The sequence below is a fragment of the Anolis sagrei genome, chromosome 9, assembly GCF_037176765.1.
Source record: "Anolis sagrei isolate rAnoSag1 chromosome 9, rAnoSag1.mat, whole genome shotgun sequence".
Classification (NCBI taxonomy): domain Eukaryota; kingdom Metazoa; phylum Chordata; class Lepidosauria; order Squamata; family Dactyloidae; genus Anolis; species Anolis sagrei.
Window position 1 is genome coordinate 36,640,745 of NC_090029.1, and position 27,798 is coordinate 36,668,542.

At 42.8% G+C, this 27,798-nt stretch overlaps 1 protein-coding gene across 3 annotated transcripts in view; it reads left to right on the forward strand.

Moving 5' to 3' along the window:
- NTRK3 (neurotrophic receptor tyrosine kinase 3) overlaps positions 1–27,798 on the forward strand; it is an 850,080-nt gene that overhangs the window by 305,378 nt on the left and 516,904 nt on the right. For all 3 annotated transcript variants that reach the window (XM_060755167.2, XM_067471458.1, XM_060755166.2), the window contains exon 5: positions 18,950–19,107. In XM_060755167.2, coding sequence (XP_060611150.2) covers positions 18,950–19,107 — 158 coding nt within the window. The remainder of the gene's footprint in view (positions 1–18,949; positions 19,108–27,798) is intronic.

Here is a 27,798-nt window from a genome sequence, read left to right on the forward strand (position 1 = left end):
CAGAATATATATCAAGAAGTACAAAGATTATCAAAAATCAATATTATATGTGCTACAAACGTATAAAGGTAAAAAGTAAAAGAAAGAAAAAAAAAAGATGTTGACCTCCTGGTATCGTCATGGAGTCTTCCTTGTCAGTTCCATTCTTACACTTTTCTTCAGATATCTTTCTTTCCCTCTTTTTATCGTATTCCAGTCTTTCTCTATCTAGTTCATATTATTATTTCTTTATTCTTGTTTTTCAAGTATTCTGTAACTTCATTCCAGTCAGTCTCTTTTCTTTTAGTTTCCTTATTCTTTAGCAATAAGAAGGTGAGTTTGTCTAGATTCCTGATGTCTAGCATTTTCGCTATCCATTCCTTGTCACCCGGAGTTTCTTCTTGTCTCCACATTTTGGCGTAACACATTCTCGCCGCTGTCAATGCCAGGAAAAGGATTTTGTCTTTATCCTTATCTAGTGTTTTGTCATACATTCCTAGTAGAAGTATCTCCGGTTTTAGGGGAAGTTGTATTTTTAACATGTTTTGGATTTCCTTATGTATCACTCTCCAGTACCTTTTTGCTTTCTCGCACGTCCACCATAGGTGGAAAAAGGACCCCTCTTTACTTTTACACTTCCAGCACGTAGTGCTTGAATTGTTGTAAATCCTCCCCAATTTTTTGGGTGTCAAGTACCACCTTTGTGATATTTTGACCCAGTTCTCTCTGAGCTCCACTGCATATGTGAACTTCAACCTTTTTTTCCATATTTTTTCCCATTCTTCTCTTCTGATGTTTCTGTGTATATTTTCATTCCATCTTCTCATATAGTTTTTCTCCTCCTTCTGGTCCAGGTACCAGTCTAACAGTTTTTTGTATATTTTGGTGATTAATTTTTTGTCCGTATTCATTATACTATCCCAAAATTCATTACCCTGTGCAAATCCTAGTTTTTGGTCTAGTTTAAATTTCTCCTTAATCTGCCAATAGTGAAACCATGATATATTTTTGTCCATTAAGATAAGCTCCTGTTGTTCTTTTAATTCTTTCTTACCAAGTTTATCTTTTAGAATTTCTTTATATATGGGCCAATCAGACCATCCAAGGCACCTTCTCTGTGTGGCCTCCAACGGGGAGACCCAAAGGGGTGTTTTATTGTACAGTTTAGTTTTATATTTATCCCAGACTTTTAAAATTGCAGACCTCGTGAAATGATTCCCGAAATTTTTTTCCTTTTCTTTCCCCTTGTACCAAATATATTGATGCCACCCTGCTCTTAGGTCTATCCCCTCCAGGGTTAGTAGCTTTTTTTTCCTTAACATAGTCCAATCTCTGGCCCATGTTAGTGCCACCGCTTCAAAGTATGTTTTCAAGTCTGGGGCTGCCAGGCCGCCTTTTTCTTTTTGTTCTATTAAATTTTTGTAATGAATTCTAGGTTTTTTGTTGTTCCAAATGTATTTCGTGATATCCCTATTCCAATTTTTAATCAATCCCACATTCCTAATTATAGGTAAGTTCTGAAATAAAAATATCATTTTAGGTAAAATTTTCATTTTCACAGAGGCGATCCTTCCTAGTAGAGATAAGTTTGAATTTTTCCATCTGTCCAAATCTTTTTTGATTTCTTTCCATTTGTTTATATAATTATTTTGTAGAAGTTGCAGATTTTTCGCCGATATCTGAATCCCTAAATATTTAATTTTTGGGACAATTTGAATCTTCCATTTATTTTGTATTTCTTCTTTTTCCCTTTCTCCAATATTTTTAACTATTGCTTTTGTTTTTTCCAAATTCATTTTGAATCCAGCCACCTCCCCGTAATTTTTTATTTCTTGCAGCCAATTTCCTGTCTTTTCTTTTGGATTCTCTATAACGCAGATAACATCATCTGCGAAAGCTTTATATTTGTAATCAAATCCCTGTATTCTAGCCCCCTCCAGAGTCTTTTCCTCTCTTATCCTTTTTAACAGCACTTCTAATGATAGTACAAATAATAGGGGTGATAAAGGGCATCCCTGCCTGGTTCCCTTTTCTATTTGGATCGTTTCTGTTTCATGTCCATTAATTATAATTTTGGCCTCCTGCTTATCATAAATTGCTTCCACCGCATTTTGAAAGTAGTATCCTACATCGATCTCCCTCATTAAAAATTTGAAAAAATCCCAATTGACATTATCAAATGCCTTCTCGGCATCGATCGCCATAAACATAACTTTTTTTTGATGATAAATTTCATAGTATTCAATCAGATCTATTACCGTCCTTACGTTATCTTTCTGTTGCCTATTTGGTAAGAAGCCCGCTTGATCTTCATCTATATATGTTACCAGAATCTTCTTTAATCTTTCCGCCATAATACTACTAAAAATTTTATAATCCACATTAAGTAACGATATCGGGCGGTAATTTTTAACATCCTCCGGGTCCGAATTTTCTTTATGAATTACTGTTATATTGGCCTGTCTCCACGAGTTTGGTATTTCTTTATTTATTCTTGCATTGTTCATTATTTTCATCAAGTATGGTATGAGTTCTTGTTGGAATACTTTGTAGTAACCTGCTGACAGCCCGTCCGGGCCCGGTGCTTTGTTTGGTTTTAGGTTTTTTATTGTTGTTTTTATCTCTGATTCTGTTATTTCTTTATTTAGTATTTCCCTTTGTTTGTCTGAGATCTTATAAATTTTTTGCTTTCCTAAGTATTGGTAAATTTTTTGCTTTCCTAAGCCGTCATGGAAAAAGTCGACACCCTGTTTCCGCAACAAGCGTCTCACAGTTCTCTCATCCTGGGTACCCATCATGCACAGATCTTCAGATAGCCAATTAAAGCAATAATGTGACCCACACATTCTTGTGAAATGCCAGTTTCTCTCTGAGCGATACGATGATCATCCTGAATCAATCTGTCAACCTTTTTGCTTATGAAACTTGGTGGTTGCTGTCACAGGACGCCCAACTTTTTGTTTGTCACGCAAGTCAGATGTTCCCACCTCAACATTTTTAACTTACTCACTCAACGATGCACAGTACTCACATCAACACAATCAGCATAAACAGCTTGCATTCTCTGATGAATCTCCTTTGGGGTGACACCTTCTGCTGTCAAGAATTCAATGAGTTGCTTAAGTTGCATTGACCAACTGTGTTGTGCAGGGTTCCATACTTCACACTTTAACAACACAACTATTCAATGCTAAGGCTTCCTGCCAAAACGGAACTGTAGAGGAGAGTCTACTGAACCAGCCAGTATCTGCCGCATACCAGTACTGCCATCTGTTGAGGAGATACAAAGGTGGAGGCATTACTTTTCATTCAACCCTCGTATTTGGATACGATGAGTATAATCTCAGCGTCTCTCTGTGTGCTTTTTCTGTCAAAACTGTAAAAATGAAACAATTAAAATGCTGAATTTGGTATTGGTTGCTTGTGCTAATGCAGTATTTCCCAACTTTGGGGCCTCCAGGTGTTTTGAACTTCAGTTCCCATAGTTCATAACAGCTGGTGAATTGGCTGGAATTTCTGGCAGTTGAAGTCCAAAACACCGGGAGGCCCAAAGGTTGGGAACCACTGGCTAATGGATGGTCACTCAAACTCTTTAATGGCCAGTTTCAACAGACGTTGTAGTGGAGGCAAATGGTTAGCCTGGAGACAGACCTGTAGGGAAAGTCCATAACATTGAGGTAGAAATTCTTGTTCATGCACACAGAATGGCTCCAATCCCTGTAATATATGGGAGGGAAAACAGAACAGGGCTAAAATTATTCTTTCCTGAGTTCCTGGAGAATTGTGCCTCTCAGAGTGGTATCAGTAATGAGAAAGATGAAGCAAAGAACTAAGTTGATATCAGAGCACTTCAGTTATTCTTAAGAGTACCATTAAGTTCTCCTGCTTCTTAAGCTACTTTTAATGTAAGGCAAGTGGGATTATTATCACAAGAAGGGGTAGCTAAACACATTTTGACATATTCAGAGAGGGGCACATGTTGTGCCCCATGAAGATCCTCACTGTTTACCACTAGTTAAGCCCCTTTTAGTCAGAGGGATTAATATTTTATGTTCCGTTTCTGGGGGGTCAGTCTAGACAGCCTATTTGCATTTGAAGCCTCTGTCACCTTGCCCCTTAAAGAATCCCCTCAGGGACAGAGCCTCAGGCAAGTCACTTCTGGTTCTTGGAAGAGTCAGGTGAAGAGAGAGGAAATCTGAAAGGTCTACATACAAATAGCAAGTCCCGTTGGAGCTGTATAAGATGTGTTCAAGTCCAGCCAGAGTTCAATATTGAGACTATCTTAGAGACAGTTGAACACTTCACTTCACTTTATTTCTTAATTAGTCGCTCTCCACCAAGGTGCTCCGAGCGACTTACAATCTAAAATAGCATTTACACAACATAAAAACATTCAACAGCGACTATTTGGAAAATTAGATCTGATTACTGAAATGCACAACCAAACAGCCAAGTCTTGAGCACCTTTACAAAAGGTCGCAACTCCGACATTGCTCTAACGTATGGAGGCAATGAGTTCCACAGAATGGGAGCATAGGTCGAAAAAGCTCTACTACGCCTTGTAGCTTCCCAGTGTCCCTCCCTCCTTCGGGCCCGGGACGTAGAGGAGATTTTCCTGGGTGGATTGAGGTGACCACTGATGGGGAAAAGGAATGAGGCGGTCCCTAAGAGATAAAGGTCCTTGGCCATTTTGAGCTCTCAATGTCAGGGTCAGGATCTTGTAAGAGATCTGATGTTCTATTGGTAGCCAAAGCAGTTGTTGCAGAATCGGTGTCATATGGGATCTTAACGTTCTGAGAGTGCCTTGGACTGCGAGAAGATCCAACCAGTCCATCCTCCAGGAAATAAAGCCCGACTGCTCATTGGAGGGAAGGAGACTAGAGACAAAGTTGAAGTCCTTTGGCCACATCATGAGGAGACAGCAAAGCCTGGAGAAGACAATGATGCTGGGGAAAGTGGAAGGGAAAAGGAAGAGGGGCCGATCAAGGGCAAGATGGATGGATGGCATCCTTGAAGTGACTGGACTGACCTTGAAGGAGCTGGAGGTGGTGATGGCCAACAGGGAGCTCTGGCGTGGGCTGGTCCATGAGGTCACGAAGAGTGAGACGGCTGAACAAATGAACAACAACATAGATGATCCCACTAGCAGCCTGGCCGCCGCATTTTGCACCATCCGAATCTTCTGGGTTATTGACTTTGGAAGGCCGGCATATAAGGCGTTGCAAGAGTCCAACCTCATGGTGACTGTTGCGTGGATGACCATTGCCAATGTTTCTACCGAAAGGTCGGATGCCAATTTCCTTGCCTGGTGAAGATGAAAAAAGGCCTGCTTCCTTATGGCAGTGACCTGGGCCTCCATCATCAGCGATGAGTCCGACACAACCCCAAGGCTTTGAACAGGGGCAGACGGAACCAGAGCTTCCCCATCGAAATCAGGCAGAGTCGGGATTAATTCTGGCGGCTGGCCGGGCCAGAGGATCTCCGTTTTTGCAGGATTCACTTTGAGTCTGCTCGCTCGCAGGCAACTCATCACTGCTTCCAAACACAGCCTAAAGTTCTCAGGAATCATGGTTGTTCCAGGTTCGAGATGCAAGAGTAGCTGGGTATCATCTGCATACTGGTAGCACTCTATGCCAAAGCTCCGCACCAGTCCAGCAAGTGGCCGGACGTAGATATGAAACAAGAGGGGCGAGAGGATGGCACCCTGGGGAACTCACTCCACAGCAAAGGCAGGAGCTCTCAGAGCTTTGGCCTGACCACTCCATCCTCTGTCTCCGGTCCCGGAGGAACGAATTGAACCATTTCAGGGCTAAACCTCCTCGTACACCAGACATAGCCAATCCACCATATAAGAAAGAGACAATAAGAAGAAATAAAGATTCAAGAGCCTCAGTTTGGCCCGAACTGTGGCAATCTCTCAAAGACTTTACCTCTCCTCATAAAGACTTTGTAGTGAGACTCAGGAGGAGAGAAAGTTTAAAATCCTTGTCAGTTAATAAATTTCTGTTTGATTGAACTATATAGTCTCTGATCTGTAATTAAGATAGCGTCTGGGCAGAACACTACACATTTTTAAAGATATTGGCATATTTGCGATTTTTAATGTGAAAATTTCATTTCTGCAGGCCCAATATTTTGTGTCAATAATTGTTTTGTGTAGATTAGCTTTTGAGAAATTACATGGTTACTAAAAGAAAATCCTTAAATGTGAAAAATAATTGTGCATGTACAAAACCGAGTATTACCCTGCTCAGTAGGGAGAGCATCTTTGTTTTTGTTTTTTTTTCCATTCCCCCCTGCGAGAATGAAATAAACAAGAATTTACATTTCATGCTCAGCTTGCTTCCTGATGGGATTGAACCTTGAAACATTAATTCATTACAATTTGGGTGAAACCTAAACAGAAACCCTGAAAACTTCCACACTTGTCATCATTTCCCAATACAGAGCGAAACACTTTGGTGAAGGAATGAGCAGTGCAACAGATAGAAACACTGCTCACATTGTTTGCAGAAAAATGTCTTACGAGATCATGGAATGACCTTGGGAAAGAAGGTTGCCCATGCTAGATTGGTTTCCTGTAAAGATAACTCCCTAATGTAACCAATGTCAGTGTGTTGGCTCCATAATCTGGTGAAGAGACCTAATAGGCATGGGCAATCCATGGTTCTAAGGAGAGATGAAGGGCCAAAACTAACAAAATGAAGTTCAACAGTGACAAATGCAAGATACTCCACTTTGGCAGGAAAAACGAAAAGCAAAGATACAGAATGGGAGATGCCTGGCTCGAGAGCAGTACGTGTGAAAATGATCTTGGAGTCCTCGTGGACAACATGAATTAAACATGAGCCAGGAATGTGATGTGGCGGCAAAAAAAGCCAATGGGATTTTGGCCTGCATCAAGAGGAGCCTAGTGTCTAGATCTAGGGAAGTAATGCTACCCCTCTATTCTGCTCTGGTTAGACCACACCTGGAATATTGTGTCCAATTCTGGGCACCACAATTCAAGAGAGATATTGACAAGCTGGAATGTGTCCAGAGGAGGGCGACTAAAATGATCAAGGGTCTGGAGAACAAGCCCTATGAGGAGCGGCTTAAGGAGCTGGGCATGTTTAGCCTGAAGAAGAGAAGGCTGAGAGGAGATATGAGAGCCATGTATAAATATGTGGGAGGAAGCCACAGGGAGGAGGAGGAGGGAGCAAGCTTGTTTTCTGCTTCCTTGGAGACTAGGACGCAATGGAGCTATGGCTTCAAACTACAAGAGAGGAGATTCCACCTGAACATGAGGAAGAACTTCCTGACTGTGAGAGCCGTTCAGCAGTGGAACTCTCTGCCCCAGAGAGGCTCCTTCTTGGGAAGCTTTTAAGCAGAGGCTGGATGGCCATCTGTCAGGGGTGATTTGAATGCAATGTTCCTGCTTCTTGCCAGAATGGGGTTGGAGTGGATGATGGCCCAGGAGGTCTCTTCCAACTCTTTGATTCTAGGATTCTATATAAACGTCGCAAATAAATAAATAAATAAATAAATAATGTGCCTTGAACTCAAATCAGACTTATGGCAGCCTTCTTCTAGCATTTTGCTGGCAGGATTTATTCAGAGGAGGTTTGCCTTTGCCTTCGTCAGTCAGTTGGATCACATTCTGATTTCTTGGAGTCCTGATCTAATATTCAAATTCCAACAGATGCCTTGGATGAATATTGCAGAGTTCAGAACAGCAGACTGAAATCAATGTATTTTTAAGACAGAATCTCAACCTATGCCGTGTCCCTCATGTAGCAGAACTCCCATTCAGTGTGGATGCGTAGCATGTCCACTAAAACGCTGGGAGTTAATTTGCACAAAAGCCCTCTTGGGCACGGCGATTAGGATGTGTTACATCACTGATATTGCGGAAACAAACCATTGGTAAAGTCCACATGGAGGCACATAGCTGTTGTATTATTCATGGCACATATTAATGTATTAAGAAAGATCTGGGAAGGAAGTGTGTTATGGCTCACAGTTCTGCTCTGAGGTTTTGTGATGGTAGCTCTCCTTTGCATCCTGATTTCTGGGAGGTGCATTCAAACTGATTCAGATTCCTTTTCGGAAAAGTGTGGACTGCTAGGCCAGAGTCTTGGGAAACTCATGGTGTGCTGGTACATCTGTACCAGGAGCTCCAACTTTATTTTCTTTATATTAAGTGTTTGCATTCAAAGATTCTGCAAAAAGATGGCTTCCTTTGGTTTGCAATCATAGGGCAAGCCACTTGTTTTTCATTGTTAAGTTTGGATCTGCCCCTTCTTCCAGGGAGATGGGAAGGGAAGAGGGAGCCATTTTTAGTTAGTCTTAGTGAGGAAAGCTAAGTTAGAGGACGTGGACAAGCTTCACCTGCACAAAAGCTTCATTTCTCAAGATCATCCAGGGAAACTGAAGTCCAGGAAATTCCAGGGACATTCCGGAGGGAAAACAGCTTTACAGACCCAGAGAACTCCAGCTGGAGAATCTGCAAGCCTTTACTGGTAGGTCTACTCAGTGCTCAAGACGCAGTTTGAATTTTGTAGTAGGACCCACATCAGTAAGGATTTGATTATAGTCAGCCTGGAAGAGGTTAACAAAAGGTTTTCCTCTAAAGTAAAGGAACAGTTAATTAAGATAGTTGCTTGTCCCTTGTGGACAAGATTAAGGAAGCCACCAGTTGATTCAAAGCCTTGAAGCATTTGTTTGACCCAATGAAGATTTGAGAAATATCTGTTGGATTTGTTCAATAATAAAGGACTTTGTTACATCATTAAAGACTCTAAAGACTATCTCTATGGGAAAATCCTTAAAGGCCTCTTTCGAGGCGCCCCTGGCTTCCCGCTGGGCACGAGGTGCACGTCCTATTTCAAAAGTCAATTATTACAGGCCCAGCGCGTGACAAAACACATGGGAACAGGAAATGTTGTAGCCTAGTGAGGAGAGAAACCACACACTTCTTTCATTTTTGGTGCTCTTTTGGAAGGAATGGCTAGAAGTCCTGTCGATTAACATCTGCATTGCAAAATTAAATTAATGTTGTTTGGCTTCATGCATAGTTATTACCTGCCTGCTTCAGTCTTTCAATCCAACATGCCAAACTTTGAGGTCATTTTCAGAACACATTCAATGTCACATATTAAGTGCAGATATCTCAGGCTTGGGCAAACTTCGGCCCTCCAGGTGTTTTGGACTTCAACACCCATAATTCCTTACAGCCAGTAGGAATTGTGGGAATTAAAGTCCAAAACACCTGGAGGGCCAAAGTTTGTTCATGCCTGAGATGTAACATGGAACCATAGTTGCACTGACCTTAGGTACAAACTCATAAAAATGAGTTTCCAGATGGATAATAGGCAATGAATAGTTGTGTGCTTTTGTTTACTTGCAGCTCAGCCTCATAAGTGCATAGTATACTCTTGTCTCCATGGTGTAGCAACCTTGAGGTTGGAACACTTTGTTTCCATGGTAGAGGAACCTCCAGATAAGGAACACTTGCTCTTAATTTATCTGTTGTCTCTGAAATAACAAGTTACAGTTAGTGGAAAGTGTACTTTGCAGAGGAGAGAGGAGAATCTTTGACCATTTTGATATTTAAATTTGGCCCCCCGCAATCTATAAACATTGTTTAGACTGGGTGGGCATAATTTGTTACAGTAAGTCATAGTAGGATCAAGTGTGTGTTAAAGAAAAACCTTATGTTGTTAATTATTATGTGCAGCTGGTAATGTAGGTCAGCCAGCATGTTTGGGCCACATCCAGTGGGATGTAACTGTATGGATTTTAGAATACAGTTTGGAGAAGCAATGCGCTACTCTGTGGAGGAGAAGCAATATGCTGTAAAGCTGCTATGCTGTAACAGTGATGCTCTTTGCTATGGTGGAATAGCTGTTTACTCAAGGTTTATGTTTTGCTCTCTTATTTGAATGAAGATGAAGATGCCTTATTCTGTGTTACTTGCAAGGACTATGCAAGTTTGTTGCACTATTTGATTTTGTATGCAACACTGCAAGTGTATGCCTCTGCTGTTCCTTTTTCCTCTTGCCTGTGTGTCTTTTGCATGGGACTTGGCTAAAATCCGCTTCTGCACAACATAATTTCCCCATTTCCGTTGGAGGATATTGTTTTTGTATCTTTGTATTATAGATCCCTGGGCTTTAGGAGGTACATCCTAGATTACTGAACAGTCTACAATTCTCCACTGTGCTTAACAAATATTTTAGCACTTCCATGTTTCTATTTCCTTATTTCTCACAATATCCAAATGATCTCTTTTGCTTTAACATTTCCCTCAAGGGATCAATCAAGGCTTGTGATTTTGTAGGGGACCTTACAGCACTCCGAGGAGGGGCATATCCACTAATGTGACTCCTAGCTAAGAGAGAGATCAATAATATTAATAAAAATTATCAGTATATAAAATGCAAGTGTCTTTTAAATGGAGTCCATTAAAAAGTAGAATTCCCATCTGCCCTGCCCTGCCCGGTCGATGGGGGATCACTGTATAGGCTAGGATGGCTTCTTCGTTCAATTAAAATGCATGATGGGTTGCTGGTTGCCTCATGTCCCCAAGCAGCAGCCACTCTGAGTCAATGTGTTAAGACAGAGCATTATGGAGAGAGCCTTGCATTTATTGAACATGTCTGGGCAAGAAGGGAAGTGGGTATGTGAAAGGAAGATGCGACATAGGATCCCAGCCTGATCACTGCAAATGTGAAGGTGTTCAGAGCACGTGCAAACAGATGCATTCCTAGAAGAAATCATATCTCCCCCATTATTAGGAGGCAATGGATTTTCAAGTATTCTTCTCTGTATTATTGTAGGACTGAGAGCTGTAAAGTAGTGTGAACAAATTAACTAAGAGTGTATCTACACCAGTGTTTTTCAAACTGGAGGTCGGGACCCCGGGGAGGGGAGGTGTCACAAGAGGGTTACAGAGGGGTTGCCAAAGACCATCACAAAACATATATTCCTGATATTTCAATTCTGGGCACCACAATTGAAAAGAGATATTGACAAGCTGGAATGTGTCCAGAGGAGGGTGACTAAAATGATCAAGGGTCTGGAGAACAAGCCCTATGAGGAGCGGCTTAAGGAGCTGGGCATGTTTAGCCTGAAGAAGAGAAGGATGAGAGGAGATATGATAGCCATAAGTATGTGAGAGGAAGCCACAGGGAGGAGGGAGGGACTTGTTTACTGCTTCCTTGGAGACTAGGATGCGGAATAATGGCTTCAAACTACAAGAAAGGCAATTCCATCTGAACACGAGGAATAACTTCCTGACTGTGAGAGCCGTTCAGCAGTGGAACTTTCTGCCCCAGAGTGTGGTGGAGGCTCCTTCTTTGGAAGCTTTGAAACAGAGGCTGGATGGCCATCTGTCAGGGGTGATTTGAATGCAATATTCCTGCTTCTTGGCAGAATGGGGTTGGACTGGATGATGGCCCAGGAGGTCTCTTCCAACTCTTGGATTCTAGGATTTTATGATGGTCTTAGAAACCCTTTGGCAGGGAAGGCGGAAGACCCCTCTGCCTATCCTTCTCTTCCTTTTGGGAAACAGACAGCAAATCCTCCCAAGAGGCCTTCTCTGCTGTGACTGGCCAGCCTCTCAGCCAAGGGGAGGGCTGTTTCTGAGACTTGGCGCATGGCAGTGTGATGCACATGTACGGGGCGAGGGAGAAATACTGCAAGGCTGGAAAGAGGCTCATGCCACAGAGTCCCTTCAAGGCATATGGGTTCTGTGTAGGAAGTTTGGTCCAGTTCTATCATTGGTGGGCTTCAGAATGCTCTTTGATTATAAGTGAACTATAAATCCCAGCAACTATAACTCCCAAATGTCATGGTCTATTTTCCCCAAACTCCACCAGTGTTCACATTTGGGCATATTGAGTATTCTTGCCAAGTTTGGTCCAGATCCATCATTGTTTGAGTTCACAGTGCTCTCTGGATATAGGTGAACTACAACTCCAAAACTCAAGGTCAATGGCCACCAAACCTTCCAGTATTTTCTGTTTGTTGTGGGAGTTCTTTGTGCTAAGTTTGATTCCATCATTGTTGGAGTTCAGAATGATCTTTGATTGTAGGTGAACTATAAATCTCAGTAATTACAACTCTCAAATGACAAAATCAATCTTCCCCACAACCCCACCAGTATTCCGATTTGGGCGTATTGGGTATTTGTGCCAAATTTGGTCCAGTGAATGAAAATACATCCTGCCTATCAGATGTTTACATTGCGATTCATAACTAGCAAAATTACAGTTATGAATTAGCAACAAAAATAATTTTATGTTTGGAGGTTGTCACAACATGAGGAATTGTATTAAGGGGTCATGGCATTAGCAAGGTTGAGAAACACTGATCTACACAATTAATACAGTTTGACGCAACTGCTATGGCTCAATGCTATGGAATGATGGGACTTGTCACCAATGCTATTTCGTCACAAAGGCAAAAGACTTTGTAAATCTTCGACTCGGAGGATTCCATAGCATTAAAGAGGTGTTAAATTACATTAATTCTACGGTGTAGATGCACCCTGCAGGAACCTTCCTGGCTCAGCTGGCCCTAAGCTGCAGAGACTGTTTTCTTGCACCTAACAACTAGTCACAACCCACAATGGCCCCTAGATCTCCATAGTCAGGAAGGAGCATCAGGAAGTCTAACTCTCCCCGCTCATTCCCATGAGCTAAAAAGAAGAGATAGTATGTATGTACGTGAAAGGGAAGAGTGCTTGTGTTTTAGAGGTGTAAATCCTCCTTGATAATGAGATGCTGAGGCATTTCCTGCTGTTTTTCTTGAGAATTTTCACATTTGCAAGAATCATTTTTAGGCTTGTTGTGGAGCAGCGCCACTGCACGACATTGACAATAGCTGCACAAAACAACAAAGATATATATATATATATATATATATATATGCTTTTGAGAATTTGACAAAAGGGTATGCATCTTTTTTATTTCAGTTGCCTGATACGATAACTCACAAATGATTGAGAAAATTTGCAAATGCAATATACGGTATTTCGAATGTGTATATGGGTGTGATGGCACGCCCGAGCCTTTGGGAAAACTATATTGTCTGGCTTTACTCGGGTGCTATCTGTATACCTTCTGTTAAGATTAAGACCCTTAGCAGACAGAGGCACTTTAGGCAAGGTGAAAATATAACCAAAACGAGTTTACTGAAACAAGATGGATAAAGGATTAACTCCACCCGGGACTATCATAAGGCAACTTAAAACAATACATTACAAAAGGAGAATTTGCTGGTTGCAGTTATCTTTCTGGAGTCTTTTCTGCCTCTGATGCAAAGCAATGATTATAAACTGTCTTAATCTTCTTTCCTGTGAAGCTTAGGCTGGTTATAAGCTTCTGTTGTCCTTTGGACTGGTGATATAATAATACTGCTAAATGCAGTGGGTGTTAAGAATGCCTGTTTGAATTGCTTGGGCCTAGGATTCCAGACAATATCCGAGCCTCTATAGCTCTGCTGCAGAAAAACTAGCTTAGGACAACTAAGACTGATCTAGCTTCACCCAAAAACTAATACAAAGGAACATCTCCACACTATTTGCAAGGCCTATAAACAGGGGGAATTGAAGCAGAGGAGAGGAGAAGGCAGAGTCAAGACTTCACAATGGGAGTGGGAGTGTGTGTGTGTTTATGACAAGCATAGGACAAGATGCAAAGGTGGTTTCTGGAAGCTGTAGAGAGAAAAAAAAACCCTCAAATTTTCCAGGCTCTGATTTGGAAGAGACTGTATGTGAAAATAACTTTTTAATGTTCATTAACTCATTGGGTAGACTATTTGCAGAATCTGTAAAGTAACTAGTGTCATGTGTACTTCAGGTACATTACTTGGTACCATTGCCCATTGCTTTCTGTTGCTTTTTATTTTATTTATTTATCGTGTCAGGGGCAACTAAACAATTGTATTACATTTCTAACAGAACAAAACAAACAAACAAACAAACAGACAGACAGACAAAACACAAAGTTTGTAAGCTTGGTAGTTTATTAAATGTCCTTTGACCAGTATCTGGCCACTTGGAGTGCCTCTGGTGTTACTATAAGAAGATCCTCCATTGTGTATGTAGCAGGGCTCAGGTTGCATTGCAGCAGGTGGTCTGTAGTTTGCTCTTCTCCACACTCGCATGTCGTGGAAGCTTGAGTCATCCCGGATAGATTACTGCAACGCACTCTACGTGGGGTTGCCTTTGAAGACTGTTCGGAAACTTCAATTAGTCCAGCGGGAGGCAGCCAGACTACTCACTGGAGCGTCATACAGGGAGCACACCACCCCCCTGTTATGTCAGCTCCTCTGGCTGCTGATCCAGTGCTGGTTTTGACCTACAAAACCCTATATGGTTCCGGCCCAGGGTATCTGTCCGAATGCATCTCCCTTTACGTCCCATCTCGGAGTCTGAGATCCTCTGGGGAGGCCCTGCTCTCAGCCTCGCCTCTGTCACAAGTGAGATTGGCGGGGATGAGGAGCAGGGCCTTCTCGGTGGTGGCCCCTCACTTATGGAATTCAATCCCCAGGGAGATTAGATCAGCAACATCCCTCCTTTCCTTCAGAAGGAAATTAAAAACATGGATGTGGGACCAGGCGTTTGGGCAGTCTGGCAGAGGAATAAGGGACTGTGACGACAGATAGGAATTGGACAAGGTGGAACGAAATATGAACTCTGAATTGGCGAACGCTGTGTCTGAGATTGGCTATTGACTGTGTGATATATTGTTGTTTTAATTGTTTTTAATTGTTGACCATTTAATTGCTGGTTTTATATGTTATTGTATTTGTTTAGGCACCAAGATGTGCCTTTTTGTAAGTTGCCCTGAGTCCCCCCTCGGGGGTTGAGAAGGGCGGGGTAGAAGTACACGAAATAAAATAAATAAGTTAGAGGTCCCCTCCCCTTTCCCCTTCCCTTCCACATTCCTTTCCCCTCCCCTTCCCCTCCCCTCCCTTCCCCTCCCTTTCCCCTCTCCTTCCCCTTCCTTTCCCCTTCCCTTTCCCCTCCCCTCCCCTTCCCCTCCCTTCCCCTTTCCCCTTCCCTTCCAGATTCGTTTCCCCTCCTCTTCCTCTCCCTTCCCCCTTCCTTTCCCCTTCCCGTTCCCCTTCCACATTCCTTTCTCCTCCCATTCCCCTCCCTTTCCCCTTCCTTTTCCCTCCCCTTCCCCTCCCCTCCCTTCCCCTCCCTTTCCCCTTCCTTTCCCCTTCCCTTCCAGATTCGTTTCCCCTCCCCTTCCTCTCCCTTCCCCCTTCCTTTCCCCTTCCCGTTCCCCTTCCACATTCCTTTCCCCTCCCATTCCCCTCCCTTCCCCCTCCCTTCCCCCTCCCTTTCCCGTTCCCATTCCCCTCCCCTTCCCCCTTCCGATTCCCTGGTGAATAGAGATATCTGGGGGATTTGTTCTGAAATGACCCTGTGTTTGGAATGACCCAGGAATTGGTGCCTATGGGTTTGCCTTAACTAATTCTCTGCATATCTCATATGGAGGAGGGAATAATAAAGACTTTCAATTCCTTTGCTTATTTTTACTGTGTGTTCTTATGTTTTCTTTGTTTTAAGTGTTATCATGTGTTCTTATTGGATGTATGTCTCTTAATTAGTAGAGTCCTGAATATGCTCATGAGTGGGAATTATTTCCAAATAAAGCATTACCCAAACATTTAAAAAAGGAAGTTAGAAGTCAGTTGAGTCAGTTAGAGCATGAGAATAGTCAGTATGCTGCAGTGAGATGTTCAGTTAATATATGAGTCTGTTTGCACAGAAGTATATATAGCACAGTTTTAAGTATAAATTCAGTTAATATGAAACCAATAAGCAATGTACCTGTATGCTAAATACATTAAGTTTATAAATAAATCAACTATGTTAACCTTTAATGAAGACTACTTATTTTTTAGTCTCCTGAGGGCATGTTTAAAAGCAATATATTTTATGGGAGAGTAAATGATATTTTGGGCAACTGAAATAACATTTCTGAAAATCTGCTATATACTTTCTGCAGATTTTCTGCAGATTCAAAGAGATAACCAGGTATATCAGTCTACATCCCGCATAGGTTACATCCCATATAGACTACTGCAATGCTCTCTATGTGGGGTTGCCTCTGAAGACTGCCCGGAAGCTCCAATTAGTCCAACGAGTGGCAGCCAGACTACTAACAGGAGCGGGGTACGGGGAGCATACTACTCCTCTGTTGCACCAGCTCCACTGGCTGCCAATTAGCTTCCGAGCACAATTCAAAGTGCTGGTGTTGACCTATAAATCCCTAAAGGACTCTGGCCCAGTTTATCTGTCCGAACAGATTCTCCCCTATGAACCATCAAGGTTGTGAAGATCTTCTGAAGGGGCCCTGCTCTTGGTCCCACCACCCTTGCAATCACGTCTGTTGGGGACGAGGGATAGGACCTTCTCGGTGGTGGCCCCTCGGCTCTGGAACTCTTTCCCGCTGGAGATTAGATCTGCCCCTTCTCTCCTGACTTTTAGAAAGCTGGTGAAATCCTGGCTTTGGAATATGGCATTTGATGAGTGAGTCAATAACTCTTGACCACACTGACGGATGGTGATGAATCGATGAATTGTGATTTTATTCTGACGACCTGGCCTTATATAATTATATGATTGTATTTTATGGATTAGTGTATTATGAGGTGGTGATGTTTTTATACTATTGTCTATGAATCTTTTGTTGTGAACCGGCCTGAGTCCCTCTTCGGAGGTCGAGAAGACCGGGTTATAAAAGCTTTAAATAAATAAATACATAAATAACAGCTGAGAAACCTAAATTGCCTTTGCATGAATACTAGGTTATGGTTATTCCCAATAGTGTGTACGCCAATAAATCTCCAAAAGGGTCATTATTACAAAAGCATGTGAAGATTCCAGGTTTTCCCCATAGTTGTTACAAGTACTCAGGGATAAGCCAGTGCCCTCATCCAGGTTGGAAGGTAAACCTACTTGGGTTTTAGCCCAGACTTCATAAAGTATGTAAATTGCTGAATCTATTTTTAGCAAGTTAATATTTAGCACCATGGCTAAATATTTAGCAAGTTAATATTTAGCACCATGGCTAAATTTTTAGCAAGTTAATATTTAGCACCAAATTATTAGGATTTTTTTTCAAGTGGATTCAATGCCATGCTAGGGCAATAGTCCCTGGACATGACTGGGGACTCTCAGGGCTAGTCTGCATGAAGGAATCACATGCAATATACATTTTCTGCACCCAGTCAAGTTTATTTTCTTCAGACTCTGTCTTGGCACCTTTTGTTTCCAACTATGCGGTCCCCACTTCTCAACCTGGGGGTCGGGACCCCTGAGGGGGTTGCGAGGGGGTGTCAGAGGGGTTGCCAAAGACCATCAAAAAACACAGTATTTTCTGATGGTCATGGGGATTCCATGTGGGAAGTTTGAGCCAATTCTATCTTTGGTGGAGTTCAGAATGTTCTTTGATTGTAATGAACTATAAATCCCAGCAACTACAACTCCCAAATGTCAAGATCTATTTTCCCCAGACTCCACCAGTGTTCATATTTGGGCATATTGAGTATTCGTGCCAAGTTTGGTCCAGATCCACCGTTGCATGAGTCCACAGTGCTCTCTGGATATAGGTGAACTACAACTCCCAAACTCAAGGTCAACGCCCATCAAACCCTTCCAGTGTTTTCCATTGGTCATGGGAGCCAAGTTTGGTTCAAATCCATCGCTGGTGGAGTTCAGAATGCTCTTTGATTATAAGTGAACTATAAATCCCAGCAACTACAACTCCCAAATGTCAATATCTATTTTCCCCAGGCTCCACCAGTGTTCACATTTGGGCATATTGAGTATTCGTGCCAAGTTTGGTCCAGATCCAGCATTGCATGAGTCCACAGTGCTCTCTGGATATAGGTGAACTACAACTCCCAAACTCAAGGTCAACGCCCATCAAACTCTTCCAGTGTTTTCCATTGGTCATGGGAGCCAAGTTTGGTTCAAATCCATCGCTGGTGGAGTTCAGAATGCTCTTTGATTATAAGTGAACTATAAATCCCAGCAACTACAACTCCCAAATGTCAAGATCGGTTTTCCCCAGACTCCACCAGTGTTCACATTTGGGCATATTGAGTATCCGTGCCAAGTTTGGTCCAGATCCAGCATTGCATGAGTCCACAGTGCTCTCTGGATATAGGTGAACTACAACTCCCAAACTCAAGGTCAACGCCCATCAAACCCTTCCAGGGTTTTCCATTGGTCATGGGAGCCAAGTTTGGTTCAAATCCATTGCTGGTGGAGTTCAGAATGCTCTTTGATTATAGGTGAACTATAAATAGAACTATAAATCCCAGCAACTACAACTCCCAAATTACAAAATCAATCCTCGCCCAAACCCACTAGCATTCACATTTGGGTGTATTGGGTATTTGTGCCCAGTTTGGTCCAGTGAATGAAAATGCATCCTGCACATCAGATATTTACATTATGTATTGTCGAAGGCTTTCATGGCTGGAATCACTAGATTCTTGTGGGTTTTTTCGGGCTATATGGCCATGTTCAAGAGGCATTTCTCCTGACGTTTCGCCTGCATCTATGGCAAGCATCCTCAGAGGGACTCAGGGCGACCTCACTACCTCTGAGGATGCTTGCCATAGATGCAGACGAAACGTCAGGAGAAATGCCTCTAGAACATGGCCCTATAGCCCGAAAAAACCCACAAGAACCTATTTACATTATGATTTATAACAGTAGGAAAATGATTGTTATGAAGTAGCAACGTAAATAATGTTATGGTTGGGGGTCACCACCACATGAGGGTCTGTATTATGGGGTCACGGCATTAGGAAGGTTGAGAACCACTGTTCTACTCTGTCTAACATCAGCAGTCTTTCCTTGGCCACAATTATTCCATGCGCCCGAGAGAAGCCTTTTTGTACTTCACCTTCTTTTCACCTTTCCTTTCTCACAGTCTCACACTCTGTTTTTGTGTAGGAGGTTGGAACGAAATAGTTTCAACTGCAGCTGCGATATCCGTTGGATCCAGCTGTGGCAGCAGAAAGGTGAAGCAAATTTGCAGTACCAGGAGTTGACCTGCACAAGCATGGAAACCAGCCACATCTCTATTCAGGAGATGAATATCAGCCATTGCGGTAAGACAAAACAGCAACAACAAAAACCCTGCTTAATTGGCCCCGTGCCATGGAACCAAAAATATTTTTGTGGTTTATCAATGTGTAGAAAACATGTTTTATGTTACTATTTTCCCTCTATTGCTTATGTTCCAGACATATATGTCATTGTATTGTCGAAGGCTTTCATGGCCGGAACCACTCAGTTCTTGTGGGTTTTTTCGGGCTATATGGCCATGTTCTAGAGGCATTTCTCCTGACGTTTCGCCTGCATCTATGGCAAGCTTCCTCAGAGGCAGACCTCACCTCTGAGGAAGCTTGCCATAGATGCAGGCGAAACGTCAGGAGAAATGCCTCTAGAACATGGCCATATAGCCCAAAAATACCCACAAGAACTGAGATATATGTCATTTCTTGTGTTGGGCTGCTGTCAGTCTTTCGGGCTGTATGGCCATGTTCCAGAAGCATTCTCTCCTGATGTTTCGCTTGCATCTATGGATGCCTGCCATAGATGCAGGCGAAACGTCAGGAGAGAATGTTTCTGGAACATGGCCAAACAGCCCAAAAAACTTACAGCAACCCAGTGATTCAGGCCATGAAAGCCTTCGACACAGAGGCGGCCCTTGGTAATTTTCAATGGTAAGCAAACAGTATTTTGCCCCCCCCCCCCCAACCAATCATTGATATATATTTTCTGTTCATTGTGGGAGTTCTGTGTGCCATATTTGGTTCAATTCCATCATTGGTGGAGTTCAGAATGCTCTTTGATTGTAGGTGAACTATACATCCCAGTAACTACAACTCGCATATGTCAAGGTGTATTTTCCCCTGGGAGCACCTCAAGAGTGCCCCTGGGCAAAATCAACTATACTGCGAATGCTTACTTTGCGTGATGGGTTGAGCTGCCCCTGTCTTCAATAGAAGGAATTTCTATAAATTTTAATTTGCTACCGAGCACAATTCAAAGTGCTGGCTTTAGCCTATAAAGCCCTAAATGATTCCGGCCCAGCTTACCTGTCTGAACGTATCTCCTCCTATGAACCTTCTAGGAGCTTAGGATCATCTGGGATCATCTGGGGAGGCCCCGCTCTTGATCCCATCAGCCTCGCAAGTGTGATTGGCAGAGATGAAGGACAGGGCCTTCTCAGTGGTGGCCTCCCCAGGTATATTAGATTGGCCCCTTTCCTCCTGACTTTCCGAAAAAAAAATAAAGACCTGGCTCTTTGAGCAAGCTTTTGAGAATGCAGTGGAATAGATAACACGGAAGTAGAGAGATGGGCCAAAACTAACAAAATGAAGTTCAACAGTGACAAATGTAAGATACATTTGGCAGAAAAAATGAAATGCAAAGATACAGAATGGGGGACAATGCCTGGCTCGAGAGCAGGACGTGTGAAAAAGATCTTGGAGTCCTCGTGGACAGCAAGTTAAACATGAGCCAGGAATGGGATGTGGCGGCAAAAAAAGCCAATGGGATTTTGGCCTGCATCAAGAGGAGCCTAGTGTCTAGATCTAGGGAAGTAATGCTACCCCTCTATTCTGCTTTGGTTAGACCACACCTGGAATATTGTGTCCAATTCTGGGCACCACAATTCAAGAGAGAGATTGACAAGCTGGAATGTGTCCAGAGGAGGGCGACTAAAATGATCAAGGGTCTGGAGAACAAGCCCTATGAGGAGCGGCTTAGGGAACTGGGCATGTTTAGCCTGAAGAAGAGAAGGCTGAGAGGAGATATGATAAGGGCCATGTATAAATATGTGAGAGGAAGCCACAGGGAGGAGGAGGGAGCAAGCTTTTTTTCTGCTTCCTTGGAGACTAGGACGTAAGGGAACAATGGCTTCAAACTACAAGAGAGGAGATTCCATCTGAACATTAGGAAGAACTTCCTGACTGTGAGAGCCGTTCAGCAGTGGAACTCTCTGCCCCAGAGTGTGGTGGAGGCTCCTTCTTTGGAAGCTTTTAAGCAGAGGCTGGATGGCCATTTGTCAGGGATGATTTGAATGCAATATTCCTGCTTCTTGGCAGAATGGGGTTGGACTGGGTGGCCCATGAGGTCTCTTCCAACTCTTTGATTCTATGATTCTATGATTCTACCTGTCCGAACATATCTCCTCCTATGAACTATCTAAGACAGAGGTCCTCAAACTAAGGCCCGAGGGCCGGATACAGCCTTCCAAGGTCATTTACCCAACCCTCGCTCAGGGTCAACCTAAGTCTGAAATGACTTGAATGCACACAACAACAACAACAACAACAACAACAATCCTATCTGATCAGCCAAAAGCAGGCCCACACTTCCCACTGAAATACTAATAAGTTTATATTTGTCAAAATTATTCTTCATTTTAATTATTATATTGTTTTAAAATATTTTTGCACTACAAATAAGGTATATCAAATGTGCATAAGAATTCAGGCTTTTTTCAAATTATAATCTGGCCCTCCAACAGTTTGAAGGAATGTGACCTGGTCCTCTGTTTAAAAAGTTTGAGGACTCCTGATCTCTAGGAGCTTAATATTGTCTGGGGAGGCCCTGCTCTCGATCCCGCCTGCCTCACAAGTGCGAGTGGCAGAGATGAAGGACAGGGCCTTCTCAGTGATGGCCCCACAGCTATGGAACTCCCTCCCCAGGGATATTAGATCGGCCCCCTCCTTCCTGACTTTCCAAAAAAAAAGTAAAGACCTGGCTCTTTGAGCAAGCTTTTGAGAATGCAGCGGAATAGATAACACAGAACTATGAATGATGAACATGGACTGGCCAGATGATGTTATTGCATAACAGTTTGAACAGGATGACACTGATGATTATATGCTTTAACAGTTTTTATTCATGTTTTATATTGTAATGTTGATGTTTGTAATGGCAGTTTTATGAATGCTTGACATCGAATTGTACCAATCTGTAACTTGCCTTGAGTCGCCATATGGCTGAGAAAGGCGGGCTATAAATATCGTAAATAAATAAATAAATAGGTTCTTGTAGGTTTTTCCGGGCTATATGGCCATGTTCTAGAGGCATTTCTCCTGACGTTTCGCCTGCATCTATGGCAAGCATCCTCAGAGGTAGTGAGGTCTGTTGGAAATAGGAAAATAAATAAATAAATTTCTCCTTCATCCCTGCCATTGTTTTCAAATGTGTGACTCAAGAAGCCAAGCATAGCTTGCCCACAGTCCATTTTGAATCACGGCTGAGCCTGAAAACGTGCTCAAGCTGATTGCCTGGCAGTGCAAAAAAACCCAGAAAGGTTCTCCAGAATCTGTGGCAGATGAGCTGATTCTGTGAAAGCCGGCAACTCTGCTGAGCTTGGTGTATGTCAACATCTTCTGATCAGTAGCTCTATCAGCTTCCTTGGCATTCCGCCTGCCTTGCTGTGGGATTCCTTTAGTGCTTTTTTCTTTCTTTCTCAGTTCAACTCCTTTACACCGAGGTCAAGTGCACTGCATCTAAACCTGACAAGATAATTTCCCACTCTCCTCTTAAAACCAGCGATAAAGAAAATGCCACAGAGTTCTCAGCACAGCCTGACACACGTGTGGCCGGACCAAGATTCAGAGTTGAGGAGCTTCCTCATTGGGTGCTCTTCTGTTAGCCACGATGCTATATAAGCATCTACGTAAATAAAAATGTAATGTTCGTTTGTGGGATTAACATAATTCAAAAACCTCCAGTTGAATTGACACCAAATTTGGACACAACACACCTATCAGGTCACTCATTGTTGTTGTTCATTCGTTCAGTCGTCTCCGACTCTTCGTGACCTCATGGACCAGCCCACGCCAGAGCTCCCTGTCGGCCGTTACCACCCCCAGCTCCCTCAAGGTCAGTCCAGTCACTTCAAGGATGCCATCCATCCATCTTGCCCTTGGTCGGCCCCTCTTCCTTTTGCCTTCCACTTTCCCCAGCATCATTCCCTTCTCCAGGCTTTGCTGTCTCCTCATGATGTGGCCAAAGGACCTCAACTTTGTCTCTAGTATCTTTCCCTCCAGTGAGCAGTCAGGCTTTATTTCCTGGAGGATGGACTGGTTGGATCTTCTCGCAGTCCAAGGCACTCTCAGCACTTTCCTCCAACACCACAGCTCAAAAGCATCTCTCTTCCTTGGCTCAGCCTTTCCTAAGGTCCAGCTCTCACATCCGTAGATATGACTACAGGGAAGACCATGGCTTTGACTAGGCAATGGATCTTTGTTGCCAGTCTGATGTCTCTACTCTTTACTATTTTATCGAGATTGGACATTGGTCTCCTCCCAGGTCACTCATAAAAACACTGAAAAACACAACAGAAGGGACTTCAAAAGCCAAAAAAAATATAAAATTACATTACAACGCATGCGCAAAACCACATAATAATAATATATATGCAAAACCACATATATATACACAAACACACGTAAATACACATATACACAAATATATACACATAGTAAAGGTTTTCCCCTGACATTAAGTCCAGTCATGTCCAACTCTGGGGGTTGGTGCTCATTTCCATATGTGTATATAATATACATAAGAGTCGCCCTGCAGGGGTTGAGAAGGGCGGGGTACAAATAATTGAAATAAATAAAAAATTAATATACACAAGTGTATACACACATATATACACACCTGTACACACAAAAAACACATGTGCACAGACTGGGCCACAGCAATGCGTGGCAGGGGATGGCTAGTATATAAGTAAAAATGTAATGTTCATTTGTGGGATTAACATAACTCAAAAAACACTGGACCAGTTGACACCAAATTTGGACACAAGACACCTAACAGTCCAACGAGTGTTCATCACCCATAAAGACACTGAATCATAGAATCATAGAATCAAAGAGTTGGAAGAGACCTCCTGGGCCATCCAGTCCAACCCCATTCTGCCAAGAAGCAGGAATATTGCATTCAAATCACCCCTGACAGATGGCCATCCAGCCTCTGCTTAAAAGCTTCCAAAGAAGGAGCCTCCACCACACTCCCTCTGGGGCAGAGAGTTCCACTGCTGAACGGCTCTCACAGTCAGGAAGTTCTTCCTAATGTTCAGGTGGAATCTCCTCTCTTGTAGTTTGAAGCCATTGTTCCATCGCGTCCTAGCCTCCAAGGAAGCAGAAAACAAGCTTGCTCCCTCCTCCTCCCTGTGGCTTCCTCTCACATATTTATACATGGCTATCATATCTCCTCTCAGCCTTCTCTTCTTCAGGCTAAACATGCCCAGTTCCCTAAGCCGCTCCTCATAGGGCTTGTTCTCCAGACCCTTGATCATTTTAGTCGCCCTCCTCTGGACACATTCCAGCTTGTCAATATCTCTCTTGAATTGTGGTGCCCAGAATTGGACACAATATTCCAGATGTGGTCTAACCAAAGAAAAACATAGCAGAAGAGACTTAAAATCCCAAAAAATAAATAAAATAAAAATACATTACAATGCATGTGCAAAACGACATACATATATACACAAATATATATACACACATATACACATATATAAACACACAAAATGCGTATAAACAAACTGGGCCACAGCAACCTGTGGCAGGAGACTGCTAGTTAGAAATAAATTATTTTTGGGAAGAACTGTTGCACCATGGGGAAAAAAAACCAGAATCCAAGGGCAGTATCAGAATTTGGGGGGGAAATGGACTATATATCCCAGAAAGCTCCAATCAAAGCTTTTTCTAGACTATTAGTTCTGGGCGTAATCATTCAAAATGTAACTTTCCAAGCTTTGATTGCAAGGAACCTTGGTTGTTTCTCGCTCCTGCACTCTGCTTGATGCAGGATCTGTACCATTTTGGACACAACGAGACAGGCAACAGATAGAGGTATTCTATAGACTTTCCCCCATCTTTCAGCATCTTTGGAGGCTGTGCTCAGTTCCAGCCACAGGGGGGTGCTGTCCTCCATCTCTTTGCTGAAGAGCTTTCTCTGTTTGGAAACTTTTTCTGATCGAAATGCCTGGCCTAAAATACCTCCCCACTCAAGGCAGTTCCTATTTCATCTATTCACGTTGCTGTTTGTGATCCACTAGGTGGGCGAGGAGCTGGGCTGAAGGTCAGGAGCGTGCCCTGACCCAGCTTCAAACTGTCAACCTTTTGGTTGGCAAGATTGACTGCAGCTGGTGACTAACCTGCTATGTTAAGCCTTCCCTATGTGATCCAAAGAAATGAAATGAAAGAAGCATCATTGTTTCAATGGTCTAGATCAGGGGTCCCCAAACAACGGCCCGCGGGCCATATGCAGCCAGCCGAGGGCATTTCTCCGGCCCACGCGGCCTGGCCTGGCCACGCCCACCCGGCGCCACTCCGCCAATTGCGGACACCCTCTGCTCCGGCCGCGGTGAAGGCAGGTGAACTACAGCTCCAAAACTCAAGGTCAATGCCCACTAAACCCAGTATTTTCTGTTGTTCATGGGAGTTCTGTGTACCAAGACTGGTTCAATTCCATCATTGGTGGAGTTCAGAATGCTCTTTGATTGAACTATAAATCCCACCAAATACAACCCCCAAACGCCACCAGTGTTCACATTTGGACATATTGAGTATCAGTGCCAAGTTTGGTCCAGATCTATCATTGAGTCCACAGTGATTTATGGAGGCAGGTGAACTCCAACTCCAGAACCAAAGGACACTGCCCACCAAACCCTTCCAGTATTTTCAATTGGTCATGGGAGTTCTGTGTGCCAAGTTTGGTTCAGTTCCATCATTGGTGGGGTTCAAAATGCTCTGTGATTGTAGTTGAACTATAAATCCCAGCAACTCCAACTCCCAAATGACAAAATCAATTTTTGTGTGTGAAGGACATACATTGGGTTGTTAGGTGTCTTGTGGTCAAAATTGGTGTCAATTCGTCCAGTGGTTTTTGAGTTCTGTTAATCCCACAAACGAACATGACATTTTTATTTATGTAGAAGTGTGGGTTTTTGGTTTTTGATTTGGGGGGGGGGAGGGGGTTGCACTGCAAATAATATATGTGCAGAGTGCATAGGAATTCATTCTTTTCTTTTTCAAATTATAATCCGGCCCTCCAACAGTTTGCGGGACTGTGACCTGGCCCTCTGTTCAAAAGGTTTGGGGACCCCTGGTCTAGATGAAAGTTTCATTTTGAGATTTGCTATGAATAAATCCCTGTCTTGGCTGGAGTATTCCTATATATAGACTTACGGAGAGTCTTGTCAGAAATGGAAGTGTATGATAATGATAATAACAAAGATGATAATAATTATTTATATCAGAAGCCCCCGGTGGCACAGCAGGTTAAACCGCTGAGCTGCTGAACTTGCTGACTTAAAGGTTGGTGGTTCAAATCTGGGGAGTGGGGTGAGCTCCCACTGTTAGCCCCAGCTTCCACCAACCTAGCAGTTCGAAAACATGCAAATGTGAGTAGATCAATAGGTACTGCTCTAGCGGGAAGGTAATGGCACTCCACACAGTCATGCCAGCCACATGATCTTGGAGGCATCTATGGTCAAGGCTCTTCGGCTTAGAAATGGACTTAATATCAAGGGGAAACCATTACCTTTAGAATCATAGGATCATAGAGTTGGAAGAGACCTCATGGGCCATCCAGTCCAACCCCCTGCCAAGCAGAAGGAATACTGCATGCAAAACACCCCTTTATTTATTGTGTCAGACAACCAGACAATTGTATTACATTTCTAACAGAACAAAACAAACAAACAAACAAAACACAAAGTTTGCAGGCTTGGTAGTTGATTAAATGTCCTTTGACCAATATCTGGCCACTTGGAGAGCCTCTGGTGTTGCCGCAAGATGGTCCTCCATGGTGCATGTGGCAGGGCTCAGGTTGCATTGCAGCAGGTGCTCAGTGGTTTGCTCCTCTCCACACTTGCATGTCGAGGATTCCACTTTGTAGCCCCATTTCTCAAGGTTGGCTCTGCATCTCGTGGTGCCAGAGCGCAGTCTGCTCAGAGCCTTCCAAGTCGCCCAGTCTTCTTCTGTGTGTCCAGGGAGGAGTCTCTCATTTGGTATCAGCCATTGATTGAGGTTCTGGGCTTGAACCTGCCACTTTTGGACTCTCACTTGCTGAGGTGTTCCAGCGAGTGTCTCTGTACTTTTTATATATACCCTGCTTACAACATAATAATGCAGTACAAAAAGTGCAATACAGAAAATTACATAGAATGGGAAAAACAATTAAAACACATCCAATAAATATAAATATAAAATATGGCACCACAAATAACAATAAAATTATGAGCATTCAAATAAAAACACAGTTATTTCGTGTGAGCTAAAGGGGCTTAAAATGCAATCAGTTAATTGATAGGAACCTAATTGATAATAAGTACGCAGAAACACGTGTTATTCAGTGGGGAAAGGGTGCATAAATAAGGTAAATTACACAAATGTGCAAAGTAGATAAAATGCTTCAAAAGTGAGAATTTTAATGTAGGAATAAATCCTATATTCTCACAATCAGATGCAAAACAATTGCAAAAAGGGAAACTGATGGGAATTTAGAGAAACTCAATGGAATCATGACTAAATTGACCGAAGAAGTACATTGTTTGGCTGTCTAGGGATTCTTGAGAAGAAACAATTCTTCACTAAGGCTCTTCTCAAAGGAAGCAATAAATAGTTTCAGCAGTTTTCTTCTCATGACTAGAAAGTCTTCAAAGGTCTTTCCAAGATTATTCACAATCCAGGATTTATTCTGTACGGAATTTGTGCATGGTTGGTTTGAAGAGAAACAAAACAGGGCTTTCTATT